The 19,092-nt window shown below is 40.7% G+C and overlaps 1 protein-coding gene across 1 annotated transcript in view; it reads right to left on the minus strand.

Moving 5' to 3' along the window:
* The window catches only part of LOC121915043 (opsin-5-like), a 39,914-nt gene that overhangs the window by 2,990 nt on the left and 17,832 nt on the right, over nucleotides 1-19,092 (minus strand). Inside the window, exons 3-4 of the mRNA XM_042438910.1 lie at nucleotides 4,545-4,644; nucleotides 2,677-2,781 (exon numbers count right to left, since the gene is read on the minus strand). Coding sequence (XP_042294844.1) covers nucleotides 2,677-2,781; nucleotides 4,545-4,644 — 205 coding nt within the window. The remainder of the gene's footprint in view (nucleotides 1-2,676; nucleotides 2,782-4,544; nucleotides 4,645-19,092) is intronic.

The raw sequence follows: 19,092 nt of genomic DNA on the forward strand, positions 1-19,092 counted from the left end.
TATTATTATTATTATTATTATTATTATTATTATTATTATTATTATTATTATATGGGTTGCTGTATTTTTGCAATTTTAAAATCAATTCAGGTAGGTTTGAAGAGTTGGAGATGACAACAATACCTTAATAAATTCAGATAACAACTTCCCCCTCCAACTGTCACCTTTGTTTAATCCATCCTTCCTCCTTTGCAACAGCAGTGACCTACACTATGCTTTTTTCAACACAGAAATGGCATCCTACTGAGTCATACCAATCGCTAAGGTAGCATTTGGAGATACACTAATATCAGAGCATGTAAGTCACTCATTATAAATAATGTGTTATGGGTAATTTCTTTCTCTTGCTCAATAACTGAAGCATAATTAAGGTCACAATTCAAGAAGAAATAATTTTATACCATTTGTTGCATAACCCTGTTTTTAGTTACTTTTACAGTTACATGGTATCTGTGGCCTCACCATCTAGGTGTGTTTTGTTCCACAGGACAGCAGTTTTGCAGCATTATGATTTTAAAAAACAAACTAACTAAAAATCAACTACTTAGAGTGCAACCTTATCTGGCAAAGCTGGCCAAGAACAAGCTGAACCAATACCAAGCTAGCTGATGGTGTGCTGCGTTCAAACTCTCTCAGCATAGGACTGGTTTTGCTTGACTTTTTCCAGAATTGTGGCTGTGATCACTGAAATAAGGTTGGATTTGGCACAGCTCATCTCCTCCCTTACCTCGCTCTTTCTCTGGTCCCTTTTCAGCAATTCTGCAAGCAGACCTTAGCCAGCAGAGCAGTTCTGACAACAGATTATCAGCAGAGCTTTCAGATCAGTCACCAACAGATGGCTCTGCCACAGGGAAAAATTTTGCTAGCAGAAATGGATTAGACCTAATCCTAACCCCCATGGCTATCTTATCTTTGAGTCAAGCCAGACTTGTATGATACCTTTGAATACGGAAAATGAAAAAAGTTATTACATTGGATGGAATTCATTATGGGATTTAGGCCTACATAAGTATACGTATGTCTGCGGGATCTGAGCAGTTTTACATTTGTATTCAGCAAGGGGCTGCTATAACATTACTACATAGGGCAACTAATGAAGTGATCATTGTGCATCCATCCCAATGTGCATCTGGACTGATGTGCATCAGTCCTGATACACAATGGGCAATGATGCTCACCAAGTTTTCCCAGTGCACAACATCTAGGGATTGCCAATGCACAACAGTAGAGTCCAGTACTCACTGGGACACTTGTTAGTGCCCTGATATGCATCTGTGTGATTCACTTGGAAGGTTCCATAGTGCCTCTTCTACGTAGCTAAGTAGGTGTAAAGGTATGTAATACAGATTGCATTATAAAATTGTGGCCACTGTATTCCCAATTGTAGCAGTCACTAATTTTGGTAGGTTTGGATTTGCAATCATATATATATATATATATATATATATATATATATATATATATATATATATATTTTGGTAGGTTTGGATTTGCAATCATACATACATACATACATACATACATACATATATATATATCCAGTTACTGTAGTGCTGTTGTGGCTAGGTGTAGGTTCGTCTACATGGTAGAAATAATGCAGTTTGATGCCACTTTACATGCTGTAGCTCTATGCTATGGAATCCTGGAATTTGAGTTTTACAAGGTATTTAGCCTTCTCTGCCAACGACTGCTGGTGCCTCACAAAACTACAAATCTGAGGACTTTGTAGGATAGAGCCACAGTAGTTAAAGTGGTGTTAAACTGCATTATTTTTACTGTTTAGATGTACCCTGTGAAGAAGCTTTTGTCCACACAACTGCACTTATATTGGTTCCATATAGTAATTTAAAATGCTAAACTAGCACAAAACACCATTAAAGATGTTGGGCTAGTTAGAATTACATTTAGGATTTGATGAGAACTAAATTTGATAACTTTGAACTTGATGAGAACTACATTTTTGGTAACAGTGCAATATTACACACATCTAGAAGTTTATTGCACCCACCCACCCCCATTATGGGCACGGGAAGGGGATGCTCGTGGGCACACGTGACCAAGAAAAAATGGATTTTCTTGCACACCAAAGCATCCTCCAAAAGGCCCCATTCTGGCACCCAGCGCCATGCTGTCCCCATTCAGTGCTGAGGAGCGCCATTTTTGCCTGACTGAAGTTTTCTTTTAATACCCTTGGATGTAGGAAAACTTCCATCAGGCAAAGATAGCACTTCTCAGCACTGAACAAGGATGGCTTGGTGCTGGGTACCAGAATGGGGCCTTTTGGAGGATGCTTTGGTGTGCGATAAAATCCATTTTTTCTTGGTTGTGCGCGTCCACAAGCATCCTCTTCCCGTGCCCATAATGGGGGGGGGGGGCGACAGGGACGATAAACTTCCTACTTAGAAGTTATTCCACTGAGTTCAGTAAGGGTTACTCTCAGGTTATTGATATAGCATTATAACCAAAATCTGAATCTGAAACTCTCCAAATCTTATAACATTTTGATTTAAAAAACAAATCTTGGGACTAATCCTAGTGTGCTGACATTTTATTTCAAGCAGTGTAAAATAACATTTCCCTTCTTTTACCCATGTAATTACTGGATTATTCCCCATCCCACACCCCCATCAATGTACCCATAAATGCCTACTTCAGGCCTAAATAGAAATCCATTACCTGTATAACTGCCCCATCCCAGGACTGGAGCTACTGACCAGAAGAAAGCTGCTATCCATATAAGAAAAAGGGCCACGGAGATGCTGCTATTGCTGATACATTGTCCTGAAACACACATCAGGAGAAGATGGCACTCAGTTACATAATGGACTTTATCACAACAGGCTTGTAAGGTGCTCCAACAGCGTTTGTGTAGGAAATGCAAACATACTGGGTTGGACACAGTAATTATTGCATAGCTCTTTAAAAGTGAAATGGTGCTGCTTCTGCCTCTTGCACACTGGCTTCCATAGTCCTGTCTCTCTGCCCTTCCCAGCATGTCCTTCCCTAACTCCTTCCCAGCATGTCTTTCAGTCTGCATTTTTTTTAAAAAAAAAATGTTTTAGTGCAAATGTTTAATCATGTCAGCCCATTAAGTAAAAAAGAAAGAAAAGAAAAGAAATTTTAAAAAGAGAAAAGAAAAACAAGCTTGCTTGGGAATAGCAAGAGGGAGAGGAGGGGGGCGCATACTTATGCCCAATCACGCTATGTGATTGCTTGCATATCAAATTGCATCATGAAGAACTTATCACATGTGAATCAAAGTGGAAAAGCAGCAGGATTGGGAGACATTGACAAATTTTACTTGTCAATGAGAAAGAGCAATGGATGGTCTACTGACCAGCTACTGAACAGATATAGCATAGTGTGATAAGCAGCTATCCTGCTCTAATTCCACTTTTCAACCCTCGTGATAAAGTCTGAAGGCATACAGTTATAATTGCACAATAAAGACAAATAAGAAAATTGCACCTAGAAAATTGGAAGGCCAGAATGTTACCCAAAGAAAGGTGGGTGGCCTGGGGTATGTGTGTCCAAATATGACAGTGTTACTTTAATTGTTGGGGAAATTAGCTTTTGCAAGAGGTTGGGTAACTTTTAGGACTGTTTGCACCTAAATATATATCAGCAACAACTGAGGAGAACTCCAGGTTTGGAGTGATCTAAGAAGGTTTTTTTTAGAAAAATGCAGAGTGCAACCACACACAGAATAGCAATTCACACAGACACAGCATGCAGAGCTAATCGAAATGGAAATATAGAAACTGGATAGGGAGTTTGAGGGGTTTGAAGGAGGGTGATAATTACCTGTCTGATGAGTAGACCATGGAGAGGGGGTGTCTGGGAGTGAGCTGTATGCTGGCTGTGCGCTAAGAGCCTAGGTTTCTATGACCCATTCTTATATCTAAAATCTACCTCCAAGCGATGGGTATCTTATAAGGTAACAAAAGCTGAATGCCTTTTCCCACGAACTAGCAATGGGAGTCTGCTTGTTGATGGCTTTATTTTTAATGTGACAAAAATAGCAATTGGATCATGATACCTCTAGGATGGACAGAGAAGTTTAGCTGGGAACATAACACAGACTAGGCAGAGAGGTTGGCTTACAGTTTGGGTGCAAGGAGATCCTTTATCTCAAATTGCAAGAGGAAATACAAATGACTTGGGAAAAGGAGGGAGCACTTAATACACCCATCTAGATTTGATTGTCCCGTTACTGGATGTGCATATACTTCTGGACATGCTTCTTTTCTCCTGGGAGCCTGACCTAGTGCTCCTGAAAGGTCATTGATCTCTCAAGAATATGCTGTCTCCAGATATGAGGTATGAAATATGGGGACCCCATAATACAGGAAGGGATATGTGCTAAGAAGAAGTCCGTTTGCCCAAATATATAATTTCTCTAAAACTAGACATAACCTAGATGTGTTTATTTTGTTAATATCAATTTTTAAAAAGGTACAAATATAGGCTGCTATCCTGTGAGATGAGAAATCAGGCCTTAATAGCATTTGAGCATGAAATCTGTGCTGTCCAAGCTATCTTACCTCTGTCCGGATGGCATCCTTTTATATACCGGGTCACACTAATCACTGTCAGTGTATTAATGCTAGCAAGACCAAACAGCAATGTCAAAAATCCATCCACCTGGAAAAACATATAGAAAAGGAGCTGTTACCACAACTCACCTTTAGAATGCCAAGAGCAACAACAAATACTGGGATTGTTCCAGTGATTCCTTATTAATATTCTTTGGGGCGTAGAAGCATTTTAAGTATCAGTGAAATATCAAATGTCAAGGGGATTTATCATCCACAGGATCAGTGAACATGTAGGCAATGGAAAACTCAGGGATGCATCATGTGGATGAGGCGTAAATGAGCTGAACAAGCAAATACATGCTTAAACACACACTCCTCAACTATTGAAATAAAAAGGAAAAGTGGAGGGTAATAGTAGATTTTAAAACAGCTAAGTCTAAACATTTCTGATTGCTGTTCATTTCCATGGATGAGAATCTGTTGATTTAATGGAACCTACAGGGGCTTAGGCCTGAGTGGACTACAGCCAAAAGAAATAATCAGAACAGATAGAAATCAAGCAGTAGGTGAAACGTTCTCCATCTCTTATCTCTCCATCAGGAAAAGATTTGCCTTCTAAAAGGCAGCATGTCAAGCTCCTGCTAAAGCCACAGGAAATGTCTTGTAAAATGGAGCCTGTCCCCCAAGAACATATCTAGGTTTTGTACCTCTGGCAAGGCAGCCATTTCCCTTTTCATGCACTGCTCATGGAAAGGAAATCAAGAATCAGCATCTTTTTTTGTGCCTACTAGTATCATTTGGAGTTTCAGTTAGCATAAAGTAGAAGCCAGCTTGCCATTGACTGACTTAAGTTTTTTAAAAAGTGAGATAGATAAGGTAAGCACTTGCTTCACAGTAAAAACAAAACAAGTAAAATAAACAAAAAAACAAAACAAAACTTTCCAGACCTCACTATCCTATATATTGTGATGTGCACCCTATGTATGTTGAATTTAATTTAAGGAAGGGGAAACGAGTGTGTTATTCTGGTCTAAGCATTGGACTATGACTCTAGAGAACAGATTTCAAATCCCTGCTTGGCCTTGGAAACCCACTGAGTAACCTTGGGCAAGTAACACCCTCTGAGCCTCAGAAGAAGGCAAAGGCAAGACTCCCCTGAATAAAGCTCACCAAGAGAAACCTGTGATAGATTCACTTCAGGGTTGCCATAAGTTGGAAACAACCTGAAGACACACAACACCACCACTAAGGATGATGTAACTGAATAGAGTGGAATTAAAAGTTAGTAATTATCTAAAGGGAATCTGATTTTGGAGAAAATCAATTTATTAAGAAAAAAATTGAGTGATTTGGGTTGGACTTGCTAATTAATTTAAGCATTTGACAGAGTGATTTCCCACCAAAAAAAGTTAAGGCCCAAGACACACTGGCCAAAAGTGGTGTGCTGGTGCCAAAACTAGGGTTCCAGAGCGCACGGCTACTGCATGCTCCAGAACCCTGGTCTGTACAGGCAGCAGCAGCATGGCAGCATCCTGTCCACATGGGCACCACTATGATGATGCCGACGCCGTGCAGTGTCTGCACATGCATATGTCTTACATTTTTGTGGAGTTTAGATTCTAGTAATTATTTGGGACAGATGCAGCCTAAATGGCCTTTGACAATCTTTGTTGAAAGACTAGAATGTGGAAACATTATTTTGAAAGTTAATGAAGTAATGTTAGTATTCCTTTGCAAAAACAAATAGCAACAAAAGTTTTTTTAAAAGTAGTTTTCTTTAATTATTTCTTACTAACTGGTGAAAAGGAATATATAGCATTACTCCTTACCAATGTATTATTTCACTTTTTTGGGGGGGGGTATTTTTTAAAATAATCACAAATGCTCTGCGATTCCTCCCAATGATTACAGAAAATTATTCACATTGTAACAGGGACAGTCACAATGATTGTGCCTAGGAGGTTACATCACAGGATTCCTTGAGAGTAAGGACTCTCAAGCTCGAACCTGTTCAGAGGAGGGTGACCAGGATGATCCTCAAGGTCTGGAAACCTACTCCCATCTCTTGATTGTCCCACCTCTGTGACACCACAAGGACCCAACCCCTGGTCTTAACATTTGGCTCTGAATTCTCAGGAAATGGGATGCTGCTGAACATGGACTCCAAGCCACAGCTGTGCTCTGTGGAGAAGCTAGAAGTGTCTGAATAAGACTATAGCCAGCAGCAGCAGAGGAGGAGAAGCTGTTGTAAACAGTGCTTGGTTTTTCTTGGCTTCAGGTATATCTTTGGCTCTGCTAGCATATGAGGAAGACACTACAAGAAGCCTTGATATTCTTGACCTAGTTGACCATAAGTCTATTTGTTTGTGAAAGTCTGCTACTGAGATATAGCTGCTGGATGGAAATGCAAGATTAAAAACATCTAAAATTGTATAGGGAGTAGGTTATCTGTCACTGCAACTTAGATCCTACTGATTGAGTTTGTTTGCTGGAAACTATTTTGATAGTGCTGCAGTTGCCTGAGAAAGTAACATACATAGCTATACCAGATTCTTAGTAGCTCTTTAGCCCTAGTTGTGTTGTTGGTTTCTGCTATCATCTGCCCTTGGCTTGATAATGCACTTCCTCTCTGCTTTTCCTTCATCCGACTTAACCGATGGTATAGGATGTTCTTTTTCCTAGACCTTGCTTTTGGACAGTCCTGATGTGCTTTCTCTGCTAAGTCTGTGCATAACTGACATTGGTTCTCATTTCAGAAACCCTTTAGCTGTTATCTTGACTTTTTGCAAAGCCTTTGTGCCCTATCCTGGAATGACTGCCACTGTAACAGGCTTTTGCTGCCCAGAACTATCTATCAAGTGATATTTCTCCGATCCTAGTTAATATCTACACAAAACTGCTGGGAGAGGTCATGACAGGTGAATATGTGACTTTATTGAACCAGTGTGTGGGTACAGTATTGGACTGGCAGCTCTCAGGTGATTTCTGTGCTCCAAAGTGCCTTTTCTTGGCTTCAGCTGATATGCCAGCTGTATAATCATTCCTGGGTGACGATAGATTGACAATAACTACTTATGCTCTGTTAAACCCCCCCCCCCCCCCCCCATTTATATACAGTAGTTGCAGTACATTATATTGTAGCTGCCTTTGTCACTGTCTTGGAAATTGGATTTTATCCAAAACAGTGGAGCCAAATTATTAACTGGAAGAGGGCCATTTCATTGTATTACCCCTTCCCTTTGTCAGCTACATTGGCTGTCAGACCATCCTTTAAAAGAAAAATGAGCTAAAACAGACTTTCATTTAAGCACAGATGCACAAACTTTTGCACTTTGCCTGGTATCCAGTTCAATACATAGTTACAAGATCATAAACCAGATTTACAATCTTGTAACTTTTTGGATTCATGGTTATGATCATCAGCAACCAAATGTGAGCCTAAAAACCTATCTTTTAATAATAATAATAATAATAATAATAATAATTTATTTCTATACCGCTGTTCCAAAGATCACAGCGGTGTACAACAAGGATAAAAACAAATAAAAACATCACAACCCCACACCCCAACAGTATTATAAGAATAGCAGTAAAAACAATTACAAACAACAACATCCATACAAGTGGCTGTGTAGAATGGAATACAGCAAAACATTGTGAAGGGGAAGAGCATAACAACAAGGCTCACAGGGGGGAAGCCTGGCGGAATAAATAAGTCTTCAGGTTCTTCTTGAAGACATCAAGGGAGGTGGAAGTACGGAGCTCATTGGGGAGGGAGTTCCAGAGCTGTGGGGCTACAACAGAAAAGGCCCTCCGAGATGAAACATATCTAGTATCTGGAACTCTTAAAAGATGTCTCTCACCCGATCTGAGAGTGCGGGGCGGATTGTATGGGGAGAGGCGGTCCTCCAAGTACCCTGAGCCCAAGCCATTTAGGGCTTTATAGGTAATAACCAACACCTTGTATTCGGCCTGGAAGCGAATAGGCAGCCAATGAAGATCTTTTAGGACTGGTGTTATATGGCTGGCTCTGGAACATCCAGTAACCAGCCTAGCAGCCATATTCTGCACTAATTGAAGCTTCCGGGTCTGGTACAAGGGTTGCCCCATGTAAAGCGCATTACAGAAATCTAATCGAGAGGTTACCAGAGCATGCACAATGGTTTCAAGGTCCCCCCGGCCAAGGAAGGGTCACAGTTGGCATATCAGCCGAAGCTGATAGCAGGTGCTCCTGACCGTCGCATCCACCTGAGCAGTAAGGTGGAGCAACGAGTCCAGGAGCACCCCCAAACTGCGAACAGAGTCCTTCACAGGGAGCGTGACCCCGTTTAGGACAGGTGGAACAATTTCCTTACCCGGGCCAGGAGAGCCAATCACCAGTACTTCCGTTTTCTCTGGATTCAGGCTGAGTCTGTTTTCCCTCATCCAGCCCATTACCAACTCCAAGCAAGCATTAAGAGGAGAGATGCCATCCCTAGTTACTGCATCAGTCAGAGACACAGAGAAGACTATTTGGGTGTCATCAGCGTACTGATAACACCACGCCCCGTGTCTCCGGATGATCTCTCCCAGTGGCTTCATAGGGGACAAAATCGCTCCCTGAGGGACTCCAGATGTAAGGGCCCTCCTATGATAGCGACAGTCCCCCAGCTCCACCATCTGGAATCTGCCCGAGAGGTAGGAACGGAACCACTGCAGAGCAGAGCCCCCGATACCCAACTCCCTCAGGCGATCCAGAAGGATACCATGGTCGATGGTATCGAAGGCCGCTGAGATGTCCAAGAGCACTTACAGGGACACGCTCCCCCTGTCCATGCCTAGACGGAGATCATCAACTAAGGCGACCATGGCAGTCTCAACTCCATAACCCGCCCGGAAGCTGGTCCAGATAATCCGTCTCATCCAAGATCCCCTGAAGCTGAAAGGCAACTGCCCTCTCGATCACCTTCCCTAAAAATGGCAGCAGCGAGACAGGCCGATAATTGTTCCGAATTAGGGGGTCAAGGGAGGGCTTTTTCAACAAAGGTTTAACAATGTCCGTCTTCAAAATAGATGGAAACTGCCCATCCCTGAAGGATGCATTAATGATAAGGTGTAACATATCGGTTACAACCGCTCCCCCTTGAGCTGTCAGCCATAAGGGACAGGGATCGAGAGAGCAAGTTGTCTTCCTAACGCTTCGGAGAATCTTGTCCACATCCTCGGTACAGACAGACTCAAAGTGATTCAGTTTAACCAAGTCCACGGAAGCTCCGGATGCCTCTACTCTAGATTCTGAACTAATAATGGAGTCAAGATCAGCCCTTATCCGAGAGATTTTATCCGTGAAGAAGTTGTTAAACTCGTCACAGCAGGCTTTAGATGGTTCCAAAATAGGGTTCAGGGGAGGAGGGAGTCGAGTAAGCTCTCTCACTACCCTGAACAGCTCTGCTGGACGTGACTCCGCAGACGCGATACACGCAGAAAAGAACGAATTCTTCGCTGCGATTATCGCCACTCCGTAGTCCTCCAAAAGAGAGTCCAGGAGTGTCTTGTCGGCTAAGTGCTGATGTCTCCGCCATTTGCGCTCTAGCCGTCACAGAACCCGCTTCCTGGCCCGAAGATCTTCCATGTACCATGGCCGTTTTTTGGAAGCAGGTCTGAGAGGACGCTTGGGAGAGATACTGTGTATACTTTTACAAGCAGCATCCAAACCAAAGTGTTTCTGAGGGTGTGAAGATCTGGATGCTGGGAAATAATGTCTGTGGTACTCTCCCAGTTGAGGGGCACATTGAGAGAAAGAGTTCTGGCAGGATCCTGAGGGATCTCTCCAGCAATCTGTTTTCAGTAACACCCCCTAGCCCAGAGAACAGCGAAGATACCATTCCCATGTAGGACTTTATAGGTCATGACCAGCACTTTGAATAGTGCTCAGAAACAAACCGGTAGCCCGTGAAGCTCTTTCAATACAGGAGTTATACGCTCCCTGTAACTGGCTCCGGTCAGCATTCTAGCCGCAGTATTTTGGACCAGCTGAAGTTTCTGAACAGTTTCCAAAGGCAGGCCAACATAGAGTGCGTTACAGTAGTCCACATGGGATGTAAACAAAGCATGTGTCACTGTAGCCAGATCTGACATCTCAAGGAATGGGTGCAACTGGCACACAAGTTTTAATTGTGCAAATGCACTCCTGGCCACTGCTGAGACCTGGGCATCCTGAGATTGGAGTCCAGGAGCACACCCAAGCTGTGTAAACAGGATGTAGTGAGCCCAGGGGAAATGTGGAGTAAATAACCCATGTAGACAAATCCTGAGCTTGGAAGTAATTAAATTAATGGCATGACTAACAATTAATTACAATATTTTCTTTAAAAATGTAATCAGGGCCAGTAATGTTGCTTTTAAATGTTTATCAGTGTTAGAACCTTTGGATGAGTAACATTTACTAATTTCAAAAAATTACTGGAGGCCTTAGGGGGCGTTTGAAAGACCCTGAAATTAGTGTTGAGTATTACATTAATAATGTGTAACTAGTGTTATACTGCTAGCTACTCAGAAATTATGAGTAACATTTTACTTCTGTAAAACAGTTCTGAATGAGTAACATATTGGGATAGGGGAATGGGAAGGAGAGTGATGATCCCAAGCACTAGTTGTAAATGAATTACTAATTACTGAGCATGGCAGGAGGAGAGAATGCCCAAGCCCTTTGTTTGTTCTTGTAATACCAAACACCATGGACTGGTGTGGCATCTGAACAGCTCCATTTTGAGACTGGAATATCCTTTGTTGGGTCTTTGACTAGTTTTCCTACTTATTGAAGTGTGGAATAAAATAACTATCTGGGCCACTAAGTTGGCAAATTATTTCTGACAACTGAAAGAAACACACATCAAGTATATTTAGCCAATTTCATTATTGACTCTGTCAGCTTTTCTTCTTACCAGTTAGAAAATGTTAGCAGATTGTCAGTTGTGCTTCTACTTTCAGCATTATATCAAGACTGTTGTGTCTATAATTTAGGGAGTAATTAGGTTTTGCTAATTTGTTACCTGCATGCTAAGATATGGACACAAAATTATGTCACATTTGGTAGTCCTTCCTTATCATGCCATATTTGAAGCTGCCTTTTACTTCAAATCACAATCTCTCAACCTCTGAACATAGCAATGGTAAACCCCGTCTGAAGAAACTTGCCAAGAAAACCTCATGATAGATTCGCCTTAGGGTTGCTATAAGTTGGAAAAGACTAGAAGGAACACAACAACAGCAACAACAAATTTACTTGACATTGTACATGAAGGCAGGAGCATGGAAAGGTTAGCGTTTTAGATGGCAATCTCAAGAATTCCTCTGTGATGGTTGTGGGAATTCTGAAAGCTGCAGTCTAAAAAGTAACTCTTTTATTCAGCAGTAGAGCAGCCATACAGGAGGCAATTTTCTCATCCAATATCCTGCTGTCAACTCCCACCAGCTGCTACCTGAGGAAACCCTTCCACTCGGCCTAAGGGCATGGCAAGCCCTGCCTTGCATAAAAATTGAGAAGATAAAGTTTCAGGTTTCCAGCACATGCATAGGGGTCTAACAATGGTCCCATATAGTCTTCTGTCCACTCTTGAAACAATCACAACAGCATAGAAACTATTGCCGCAGAAGGTTTAGCAGCCTAAAACCACATTTTATGAGCCAAAAATTAAACAGTGGAGAATCAAGGCATTTCCAGAGGCTCTCTGTGGGTGTCAAGGGACACCTAGGGTTGTCTGAAGGTGTCCCACCAACTACACAATTCCCACACTAGGTACAAAGACTTGACATGCTACCAGCCAGATGGCTCCTAATGCTAGAAATCCAAAGGCATTGTGCATCAATTCCAGATTGTCCTCTTTGACAGATTTTTCCTAGTAAGAAACAAATATGGAGGTAGTGGTGGAGAAACAGAATTACAAATGGAAGATTAGTAACATTTGGGCCACCTACAACACTAGCAGGGTGATTGCATGATAAAAATATCACATGGAAGCAGCATTCACCACTGAATGGCTAACTCAGTTTCAGTAGTTGTTTGCCGCATTTAAAGGTTACAACCATAATCCCCCACATTCAGGATTTCTAAGAGCAAAAGCACTTTGGTTTAGTAGTAAACATTAAGGGCTGATACAAGAAGCTTAGAGAGTCTGAGTCCTGGCTTGAGAACCAATTATGCTTGGCACTGCTAATAGACTTGTCCTTCTGGTTGCAGAATGGAAACAGTTCCTTGCGCTTAATAATATTGTCAAAGTTAGTCTCCAGACCTAGGCACACTTACCAGAGAACAGGACTCAATAAATACAACAGGATTTAATTCCCAGTAGACATGTATAGAATTGCACTGATAAGAATGAAATAGACGTTAAACAATCCCTGGTTACAAAGCTTAGTAAAATAGTCTTGTATGCATTAAATCAGAGAATCAAATCCTGGTCTACAGAGTTGTAGTCCAGTGCTTAAATCTCTACATAATGCTGGCTCCACAGAATGGCGTGATAATGCCTGATCCAGACACAGAATAGCGCCAAACAGACTGATTAAAGAGTACAACTTGTGCCCCTCCAGATGTTATGAGATTACTTTCCCCATCAACCCTAAGCATGGCAACCAATGATGTCAGTTGCAGTCCAACGATCTCTAGCCCAGTACTATCAATGCTTACAAACATTGATAGCAAAATTTAGAAAGCAGATACCTTTTAAGGATCAAAACAATATTTCAAAATATTTGAAAAATAGAGTATTATTATTATTATTATTATTATTATTATTATTATTATTTTATAAAGAGTTCTTCAAATGTCAGGAAATCCTAACATGGAGAACTCTAGGCAGCCAAAATTTTTCAAATTTTCAAATGGCAAGCTAATCTGTGACAAACTATGCAAGACTGGGTGGCCCTTGTGGTCTCTTCCAATTCTATGATTCTATGATTGTATGAAAAGTCTTCACTCCAGGATATGTAATACTTCACACTAATGATGAGAATCATGCTGCTGACAGTTCTCGACTGAAACTCCCATCAGCCCTAGTCTGACTATAACCAATTTTATAAATGATTGGAGTTAGAATCTTAGCAACATCTGGAGGGCTGCAAATTGCCCACCTCTGTTTTAGGTGATTAACAGATTCGATGCCCAGTTGTATCCCCTTAGATATATTTTGACATTAGTAGGAGTTAAATATGTGCTGGCTCGGATTGATGCTAATGCCTCTGTAAAAGCTATTTGTGTTCAAGCCAACAAACAAAATTGGCTTTATATATTGACTATGTATATTGTAACAGTTAGCATAGGTATGCCCTGTGTGTGTATATATGTGCCTTCAGGTTACAATGACCTCATGAATTTGTGGTCTAAATTAATTAAATTATATAAATCCTACAGTTAATTATTGTACATGAGATATTCTAAAAGGTATTCTTTCATCTTCATTGAGGTTTGTTTTGTTTTTTAAATGGACATAAAAATTCATAGACACTGCCATTCTTTAATGAAAGCCAATCAGCAGACAAGATTCTATTCAATATTTACAACATCACCATTTGGGAAGCCAACATTTTGGGAGGAAGTATGTTTACAACTTCACTTTTCCCTTATCCTGGTAGGAAATGGGGAACATGTGTATGGAGTTTACTCTGAGGAGAGTCCATTTTTAATTGGGATGCTGAGATGAGCTGAACGACTTACACAGTGTGTCACCTTTGCATTTTTACCACTTATTTCATCTGCTAATGCTCTTAGAGTGTCAGAAGCATGGTTTGGCCATCAGTTATTTCCACCTTAGAGAAATGTCAGGAATAATAAACTATATATAGGCACAAATCTCCAGAAATATATGTTCTCCAGCTATTACTTTATTAAATCTGAGAGCCACTACAGTGGTACCTCGGGATACGAAATACCCAGGTTACGAAATTTTCGGGATACGAAAAAATCCCATAGGGAATTATTGTTTCGGGTTACGAATGTTTTTTCGGGTTACGAAAAAACTTTTGGTGCTTTTTTCGGCTTTTTCGCACGGAATCGCGGCTTTTCCCCATTAGCGCCTATGGCAATTCGGCTTACGAAGGCTTTTCGGGTTACGAAAGCGGCCGCGGAACGAATTAATTTCGTAACCCGGGGCACCACTGTATTTCTCAATCCTCCATTGTATTGAAGTTCAGGGTTGCCACCATATTCTTCACTCAGGTTGTCCCGCCTTTACAGATGACATTAATTAACCCACATTGACAGCCTCTGCCAAGACAAAATATTAAATATGGTTGCAAATAAAGTATTCTTTAAGGACTCATGGCCAGTTTTGATGTACACTCGGGAATGGTGTTATGGAAGCAGACAAAAGGAGAGAATTGCACCCCAAATAAGAATCCTCCCCATGACATTTTCCTTCCATTCCAAAATTTCTAACACTGCAGTAACTTAAAACGTGACTTGAACATTTAGATGTACAGGTAGATATCCAAAGAAAAAGGACAAAGTTACCAAGAGAATGTAAAATATAAGATTTTTTAGATATGAATGATATTTCTGTGCCTAACTCTTGGCAGTGTTGGAAATGTGCAGACTGAAGGATCGTTTCATGGAAGGGTGGGCAGATTTATTATTTGGGGAACCAATGCACTCATTTTGTCACTGCAGCTACACCTCTAGTACAGTGGCCAGGTGGTCTGTGGAGATCAACAGAGGACTGGACTTGGAGAGGCTTGATAAGATTATTTGACAGATTCTTTTTTATCAGTCAGGCCATACCATTATCTTTGTCTTGGATGTCATGCAAGTGGAGCAAATTTTTACTTCGGTAGTTTGTTGTTACTTTATTTTCTACTGCCAGGAGTGGTTCTTGTATTGTCTGTCTTGTATACCAAAATACCATGGTTGGCTTTGGGTACTATAACTCTCCATTTAAGTGGGTAGGAGTACCCCCTTTCTCCTCTGCTTTAGTCAAGCAAAATGTCTTGTGCCAGTCCTGGCTTTGATCTACTGGCAGGACAGGAGACAGGTTTACATGTCTGAACACCTGGTGCACTTCCTTAATCATCATGGAAATGTGGCTCCCTCTAGCATCCTTGAATCGTCACAAGGGGAGCGGATTTCCTATGAATGCAAACTTTGCGTTCATAAGAAATCCACTCCCCAGGAACAATTCAGGGACGCAAAGGAGGGAGCAATGATTGAATGATGATTAAGGAAGTGCACCTGAAGTTCAGACACATGCACTTCCACCACCTTTGAGAAATGATTGAGCCATGTTGGAGCAACGTTGGAGCCAAGTATGAAAATCTTCCTTACCTTTGAGGCCAATGAGAACGCAGCCCCCATACATGCTGATTTTTGAAACATCCGTAAGTCAGCAAGTTTCAAGTGTCACAGGCTTTTGTTGTGGTGGTTCTGCTGACACAATTTATTCTGATAACTCTATTAATTAAATCTAACAGAAGGCAAGATTCTTGATGCAGAAAAACACTTTACTCAGAAGCGCTACATTTTTTTTACAGTTTTCTTCTCAGTTGTCCAAGTTATGTCTTATTCTTTTTCTCATTGTAAAAACAGCCCAGCAGAACTCCTGCTATTCTGTATCTCTCTTGCTCTATGCTAGTTGCTGTTCCCTCATTTTGTGCCTTCACTGTGTACCACTGAATTATTATCTCTGCCTGATTTCTTAATTCTCTCATTTAGTTCCACCTTGCTTGATATACTCTTCTAAGGAAATATAATTCCTCTTGGCAGAAAAAAAATTGGAGTTTGCACTAAAGCACTCTTCCTAGGGTGATCAAGTCCTAGGAGTTGTTTCCTTCTAATCTTTGCACTGTCATTTGCTCTGTGATTAGTGAGCTCTCAGCATGCTGTGGGTTTATTTGGTCTACAATTGGGATTGTTTGCTTCCTGGCATTTCCTATGCCCCTTATGGCATCAGTGGCACCACTAGGGTGGTGTCACCTGGTGTGGTAACTCATGGCATCACCCTCCCCAATGCTTTCCTTCCATATCACACCATACAGAGTCCTTAGTAAAGATTTTTGCACTAATGTTACCCATAAATCGTATTTCCCATATATCACTGAGTGTAACTACATAAAGTTGTCACATAAATAACTAGGAAAATTAAAATTATACTTTTAAATTACAATATCATAAGCACAGCCTAAATGTATTTACTTGTACATAGTTTTGTGCATTTAAAGTGAAAATTTGATAAGATGTGAAGTTTTTTAAAAAAAAATTAAAAGAATAAACTTTTTAAATAAAATATTAATTTTTAAAAGATAATTTTTAAAATTTCTTAGACAAGGAATACTCAGAGGTGGTTTTAAATATAGCTTACAACCTGGTAATTGTTGGTGGTTTGTCATCCAGGTACTAAACTAGAGCTGGCCCTGTTTAGTTTCCAAGATCAGGAGGATCTGGTGCCTTTTGGGTATTAAGGCCATAATAATATCTAGGATATCTCTCAGTGAATTTCCTGATAGTTAGTGTACATTGTTTTTCTTAATATAACTGTTTTTTAAAAATGTAACTATGGGCAAAGTTTCTGTGTTCTGTTTAAATGTTTTTTATGTACAGTCGGCCCTTCTTATACACAGTTTTTTTATACACGGATTCAAGCATACACGGTTTGAAAATATTCCAAAACAGTATAAATTTACTTTGATTTTCCATTTTTTATTAGGGACACCATTTTGCTATGTCATTATATTTAATGGGACTTGAGCATACACGGATTTTGTTATACACGGGGGATCTTGGAACCAAACCCCAGCATATAACAAGGGTCTACTGTACATGCATTCACTTTAAATAAATATTTATATAGTTCCTTTACAAATATTTTGCATGAAATATTAATAATGACATGCTTGTTTTAACATCCTTCACAGATGTGGCAGAATTCTGATTTACAGTACTAAATTATGAAAATCTGTCACAGGTATAGTATTTTCCTTAGATTTCTATGGCATAATATTGACAAGAAGAGGCTGAGTATGAAATTAATAGTCCCCCTGACAAAAAAATTGTAATGGGAGCAACTACAAACCTTCATTAATTCCAGCTGCACAAGTGCTATTGGCTTCAATAGAATGGCAGTAGTTAACTGTAAACAGGTTTGCCACCTGATTGCACATAGGATTGCAGCCAAAAATCCTGGTATCTTTTACATTTTCCTTTGTGCAAAGAAAAAAAGATACTATGTTATAATTTGTTAGTGAAAGCCACTATTAAAATTTTACAGTGCCTACCTGAAAAAGCTTCATTAATGGATATCCAAAGGGGAAATGGTGCCCAAAAATGGCAACTAAGTTTTAAACACCAGTAACTTTTCTTTGTAGGCTTAAATATAAACCATATCCCATAAAATAAAGCATTTTACTTATTTGTTTCATTTCACTGATATAGCAAGACAATTTTTTACAAGGGAGCAGAAACAAAAATGTGTGTGTGTATTGGAGGGGGGGATAAGTAGAAGCATTTGGGCATTGGTCACTATAAAAGAAGTTTATTTTGGGAGAAGCTTTCTTAGGTAATGACAAAAACCTCTCAAATTAAGACATTTTGTTTAAAAAGTATATTGTATAGCTTCCAAAAGAGCAAAATAACATATTTTCCACATGCAAAATAGCTGTGTGAACTAAAGGACAGTGACTAGGAATTAAATATATATATCATGCCCTCCAATTGAACCAGTTTGGCAGGGACAGTCTATCGTAGCATTTTTTTTGCATCCGCTTTTACAATGTTCCAATTTCTCTTTCCTTTTTCCACTCTCCTTTTTTTCCTTCGCTTACTTCAGCTGCTAGATCAGGGGTAGGCAACCTTTTTGAGCCGGGGGCCGGGTTGCTGTCCCTCAGACAACTCGGGGGGCCGAAGGCGCGGGGGGTGGAGCTTCCACCCTCCGGGGCAGGGGCACACGCCGGGAGCGGAGCTCCCACCAACACCCCACGGGGAGGAGGAGGCGTGTGCCCGCCCTCTCCTCCTCGGTCCCTTTCTGGCCAAACACCCCAACCTGCATTCCAAAACACACACAACAGCACATTTGTGCATTTCACATGGCTTTACTTAACATGGCCTCTTGCATATTTCAGAGGCTTATTCCATAACCAAACCCCTTGGGTTTAACACTTAGCATAGTTTAACATGGCTATGCATATTGAACATATCAAGGTGGTTTCACCGTTCTTGCACCAAGTGTACTTCTCAGAAGTGTGTACTTGGTCAAGGGACTTTGGTTTTTCTTCACTGCGCATGAGTTTGTAAAAATCACAGCAATTTACATTGGCCTTGCCTCAGAGGCCTGCTGAAATCAATATCACCATTAAAGAACCAAAAACACACAGAAAAGGCACTTTGGAAAGTCACACTCTATTGGCTTCAGAAACAGTGCGTGCATGCCTCTCAAGCTGACTCATATCATCATCATCACCACCACCACCACCACACTATCACTGTCAAAGCAAGGGAGACTTGTTGGCATTAAAAGCACACAAAACACACTTTGGAAGGTGACACTCTCTTGGCTTCTGAAACAGTGCTTGCATGCCTCTGAAGCTGAGG

The sequence above is a fragment of the Sceloporus undulatus genome, chromosome 1 (genome assembly GCF_019175285.1).
Source record: "Sceloporus undulatus isolate JIND9_A2432 ecotype Alabama chromosome 1, SceUnd_v1.1, whole genome shotgun sequence".
Lineage (NCBI taxonomy): Eukaryota > Metazoa > Chordata > Lepidosauria > Squamata > Phrynosomatidae > Sceloporus > Sceloporus undulatus.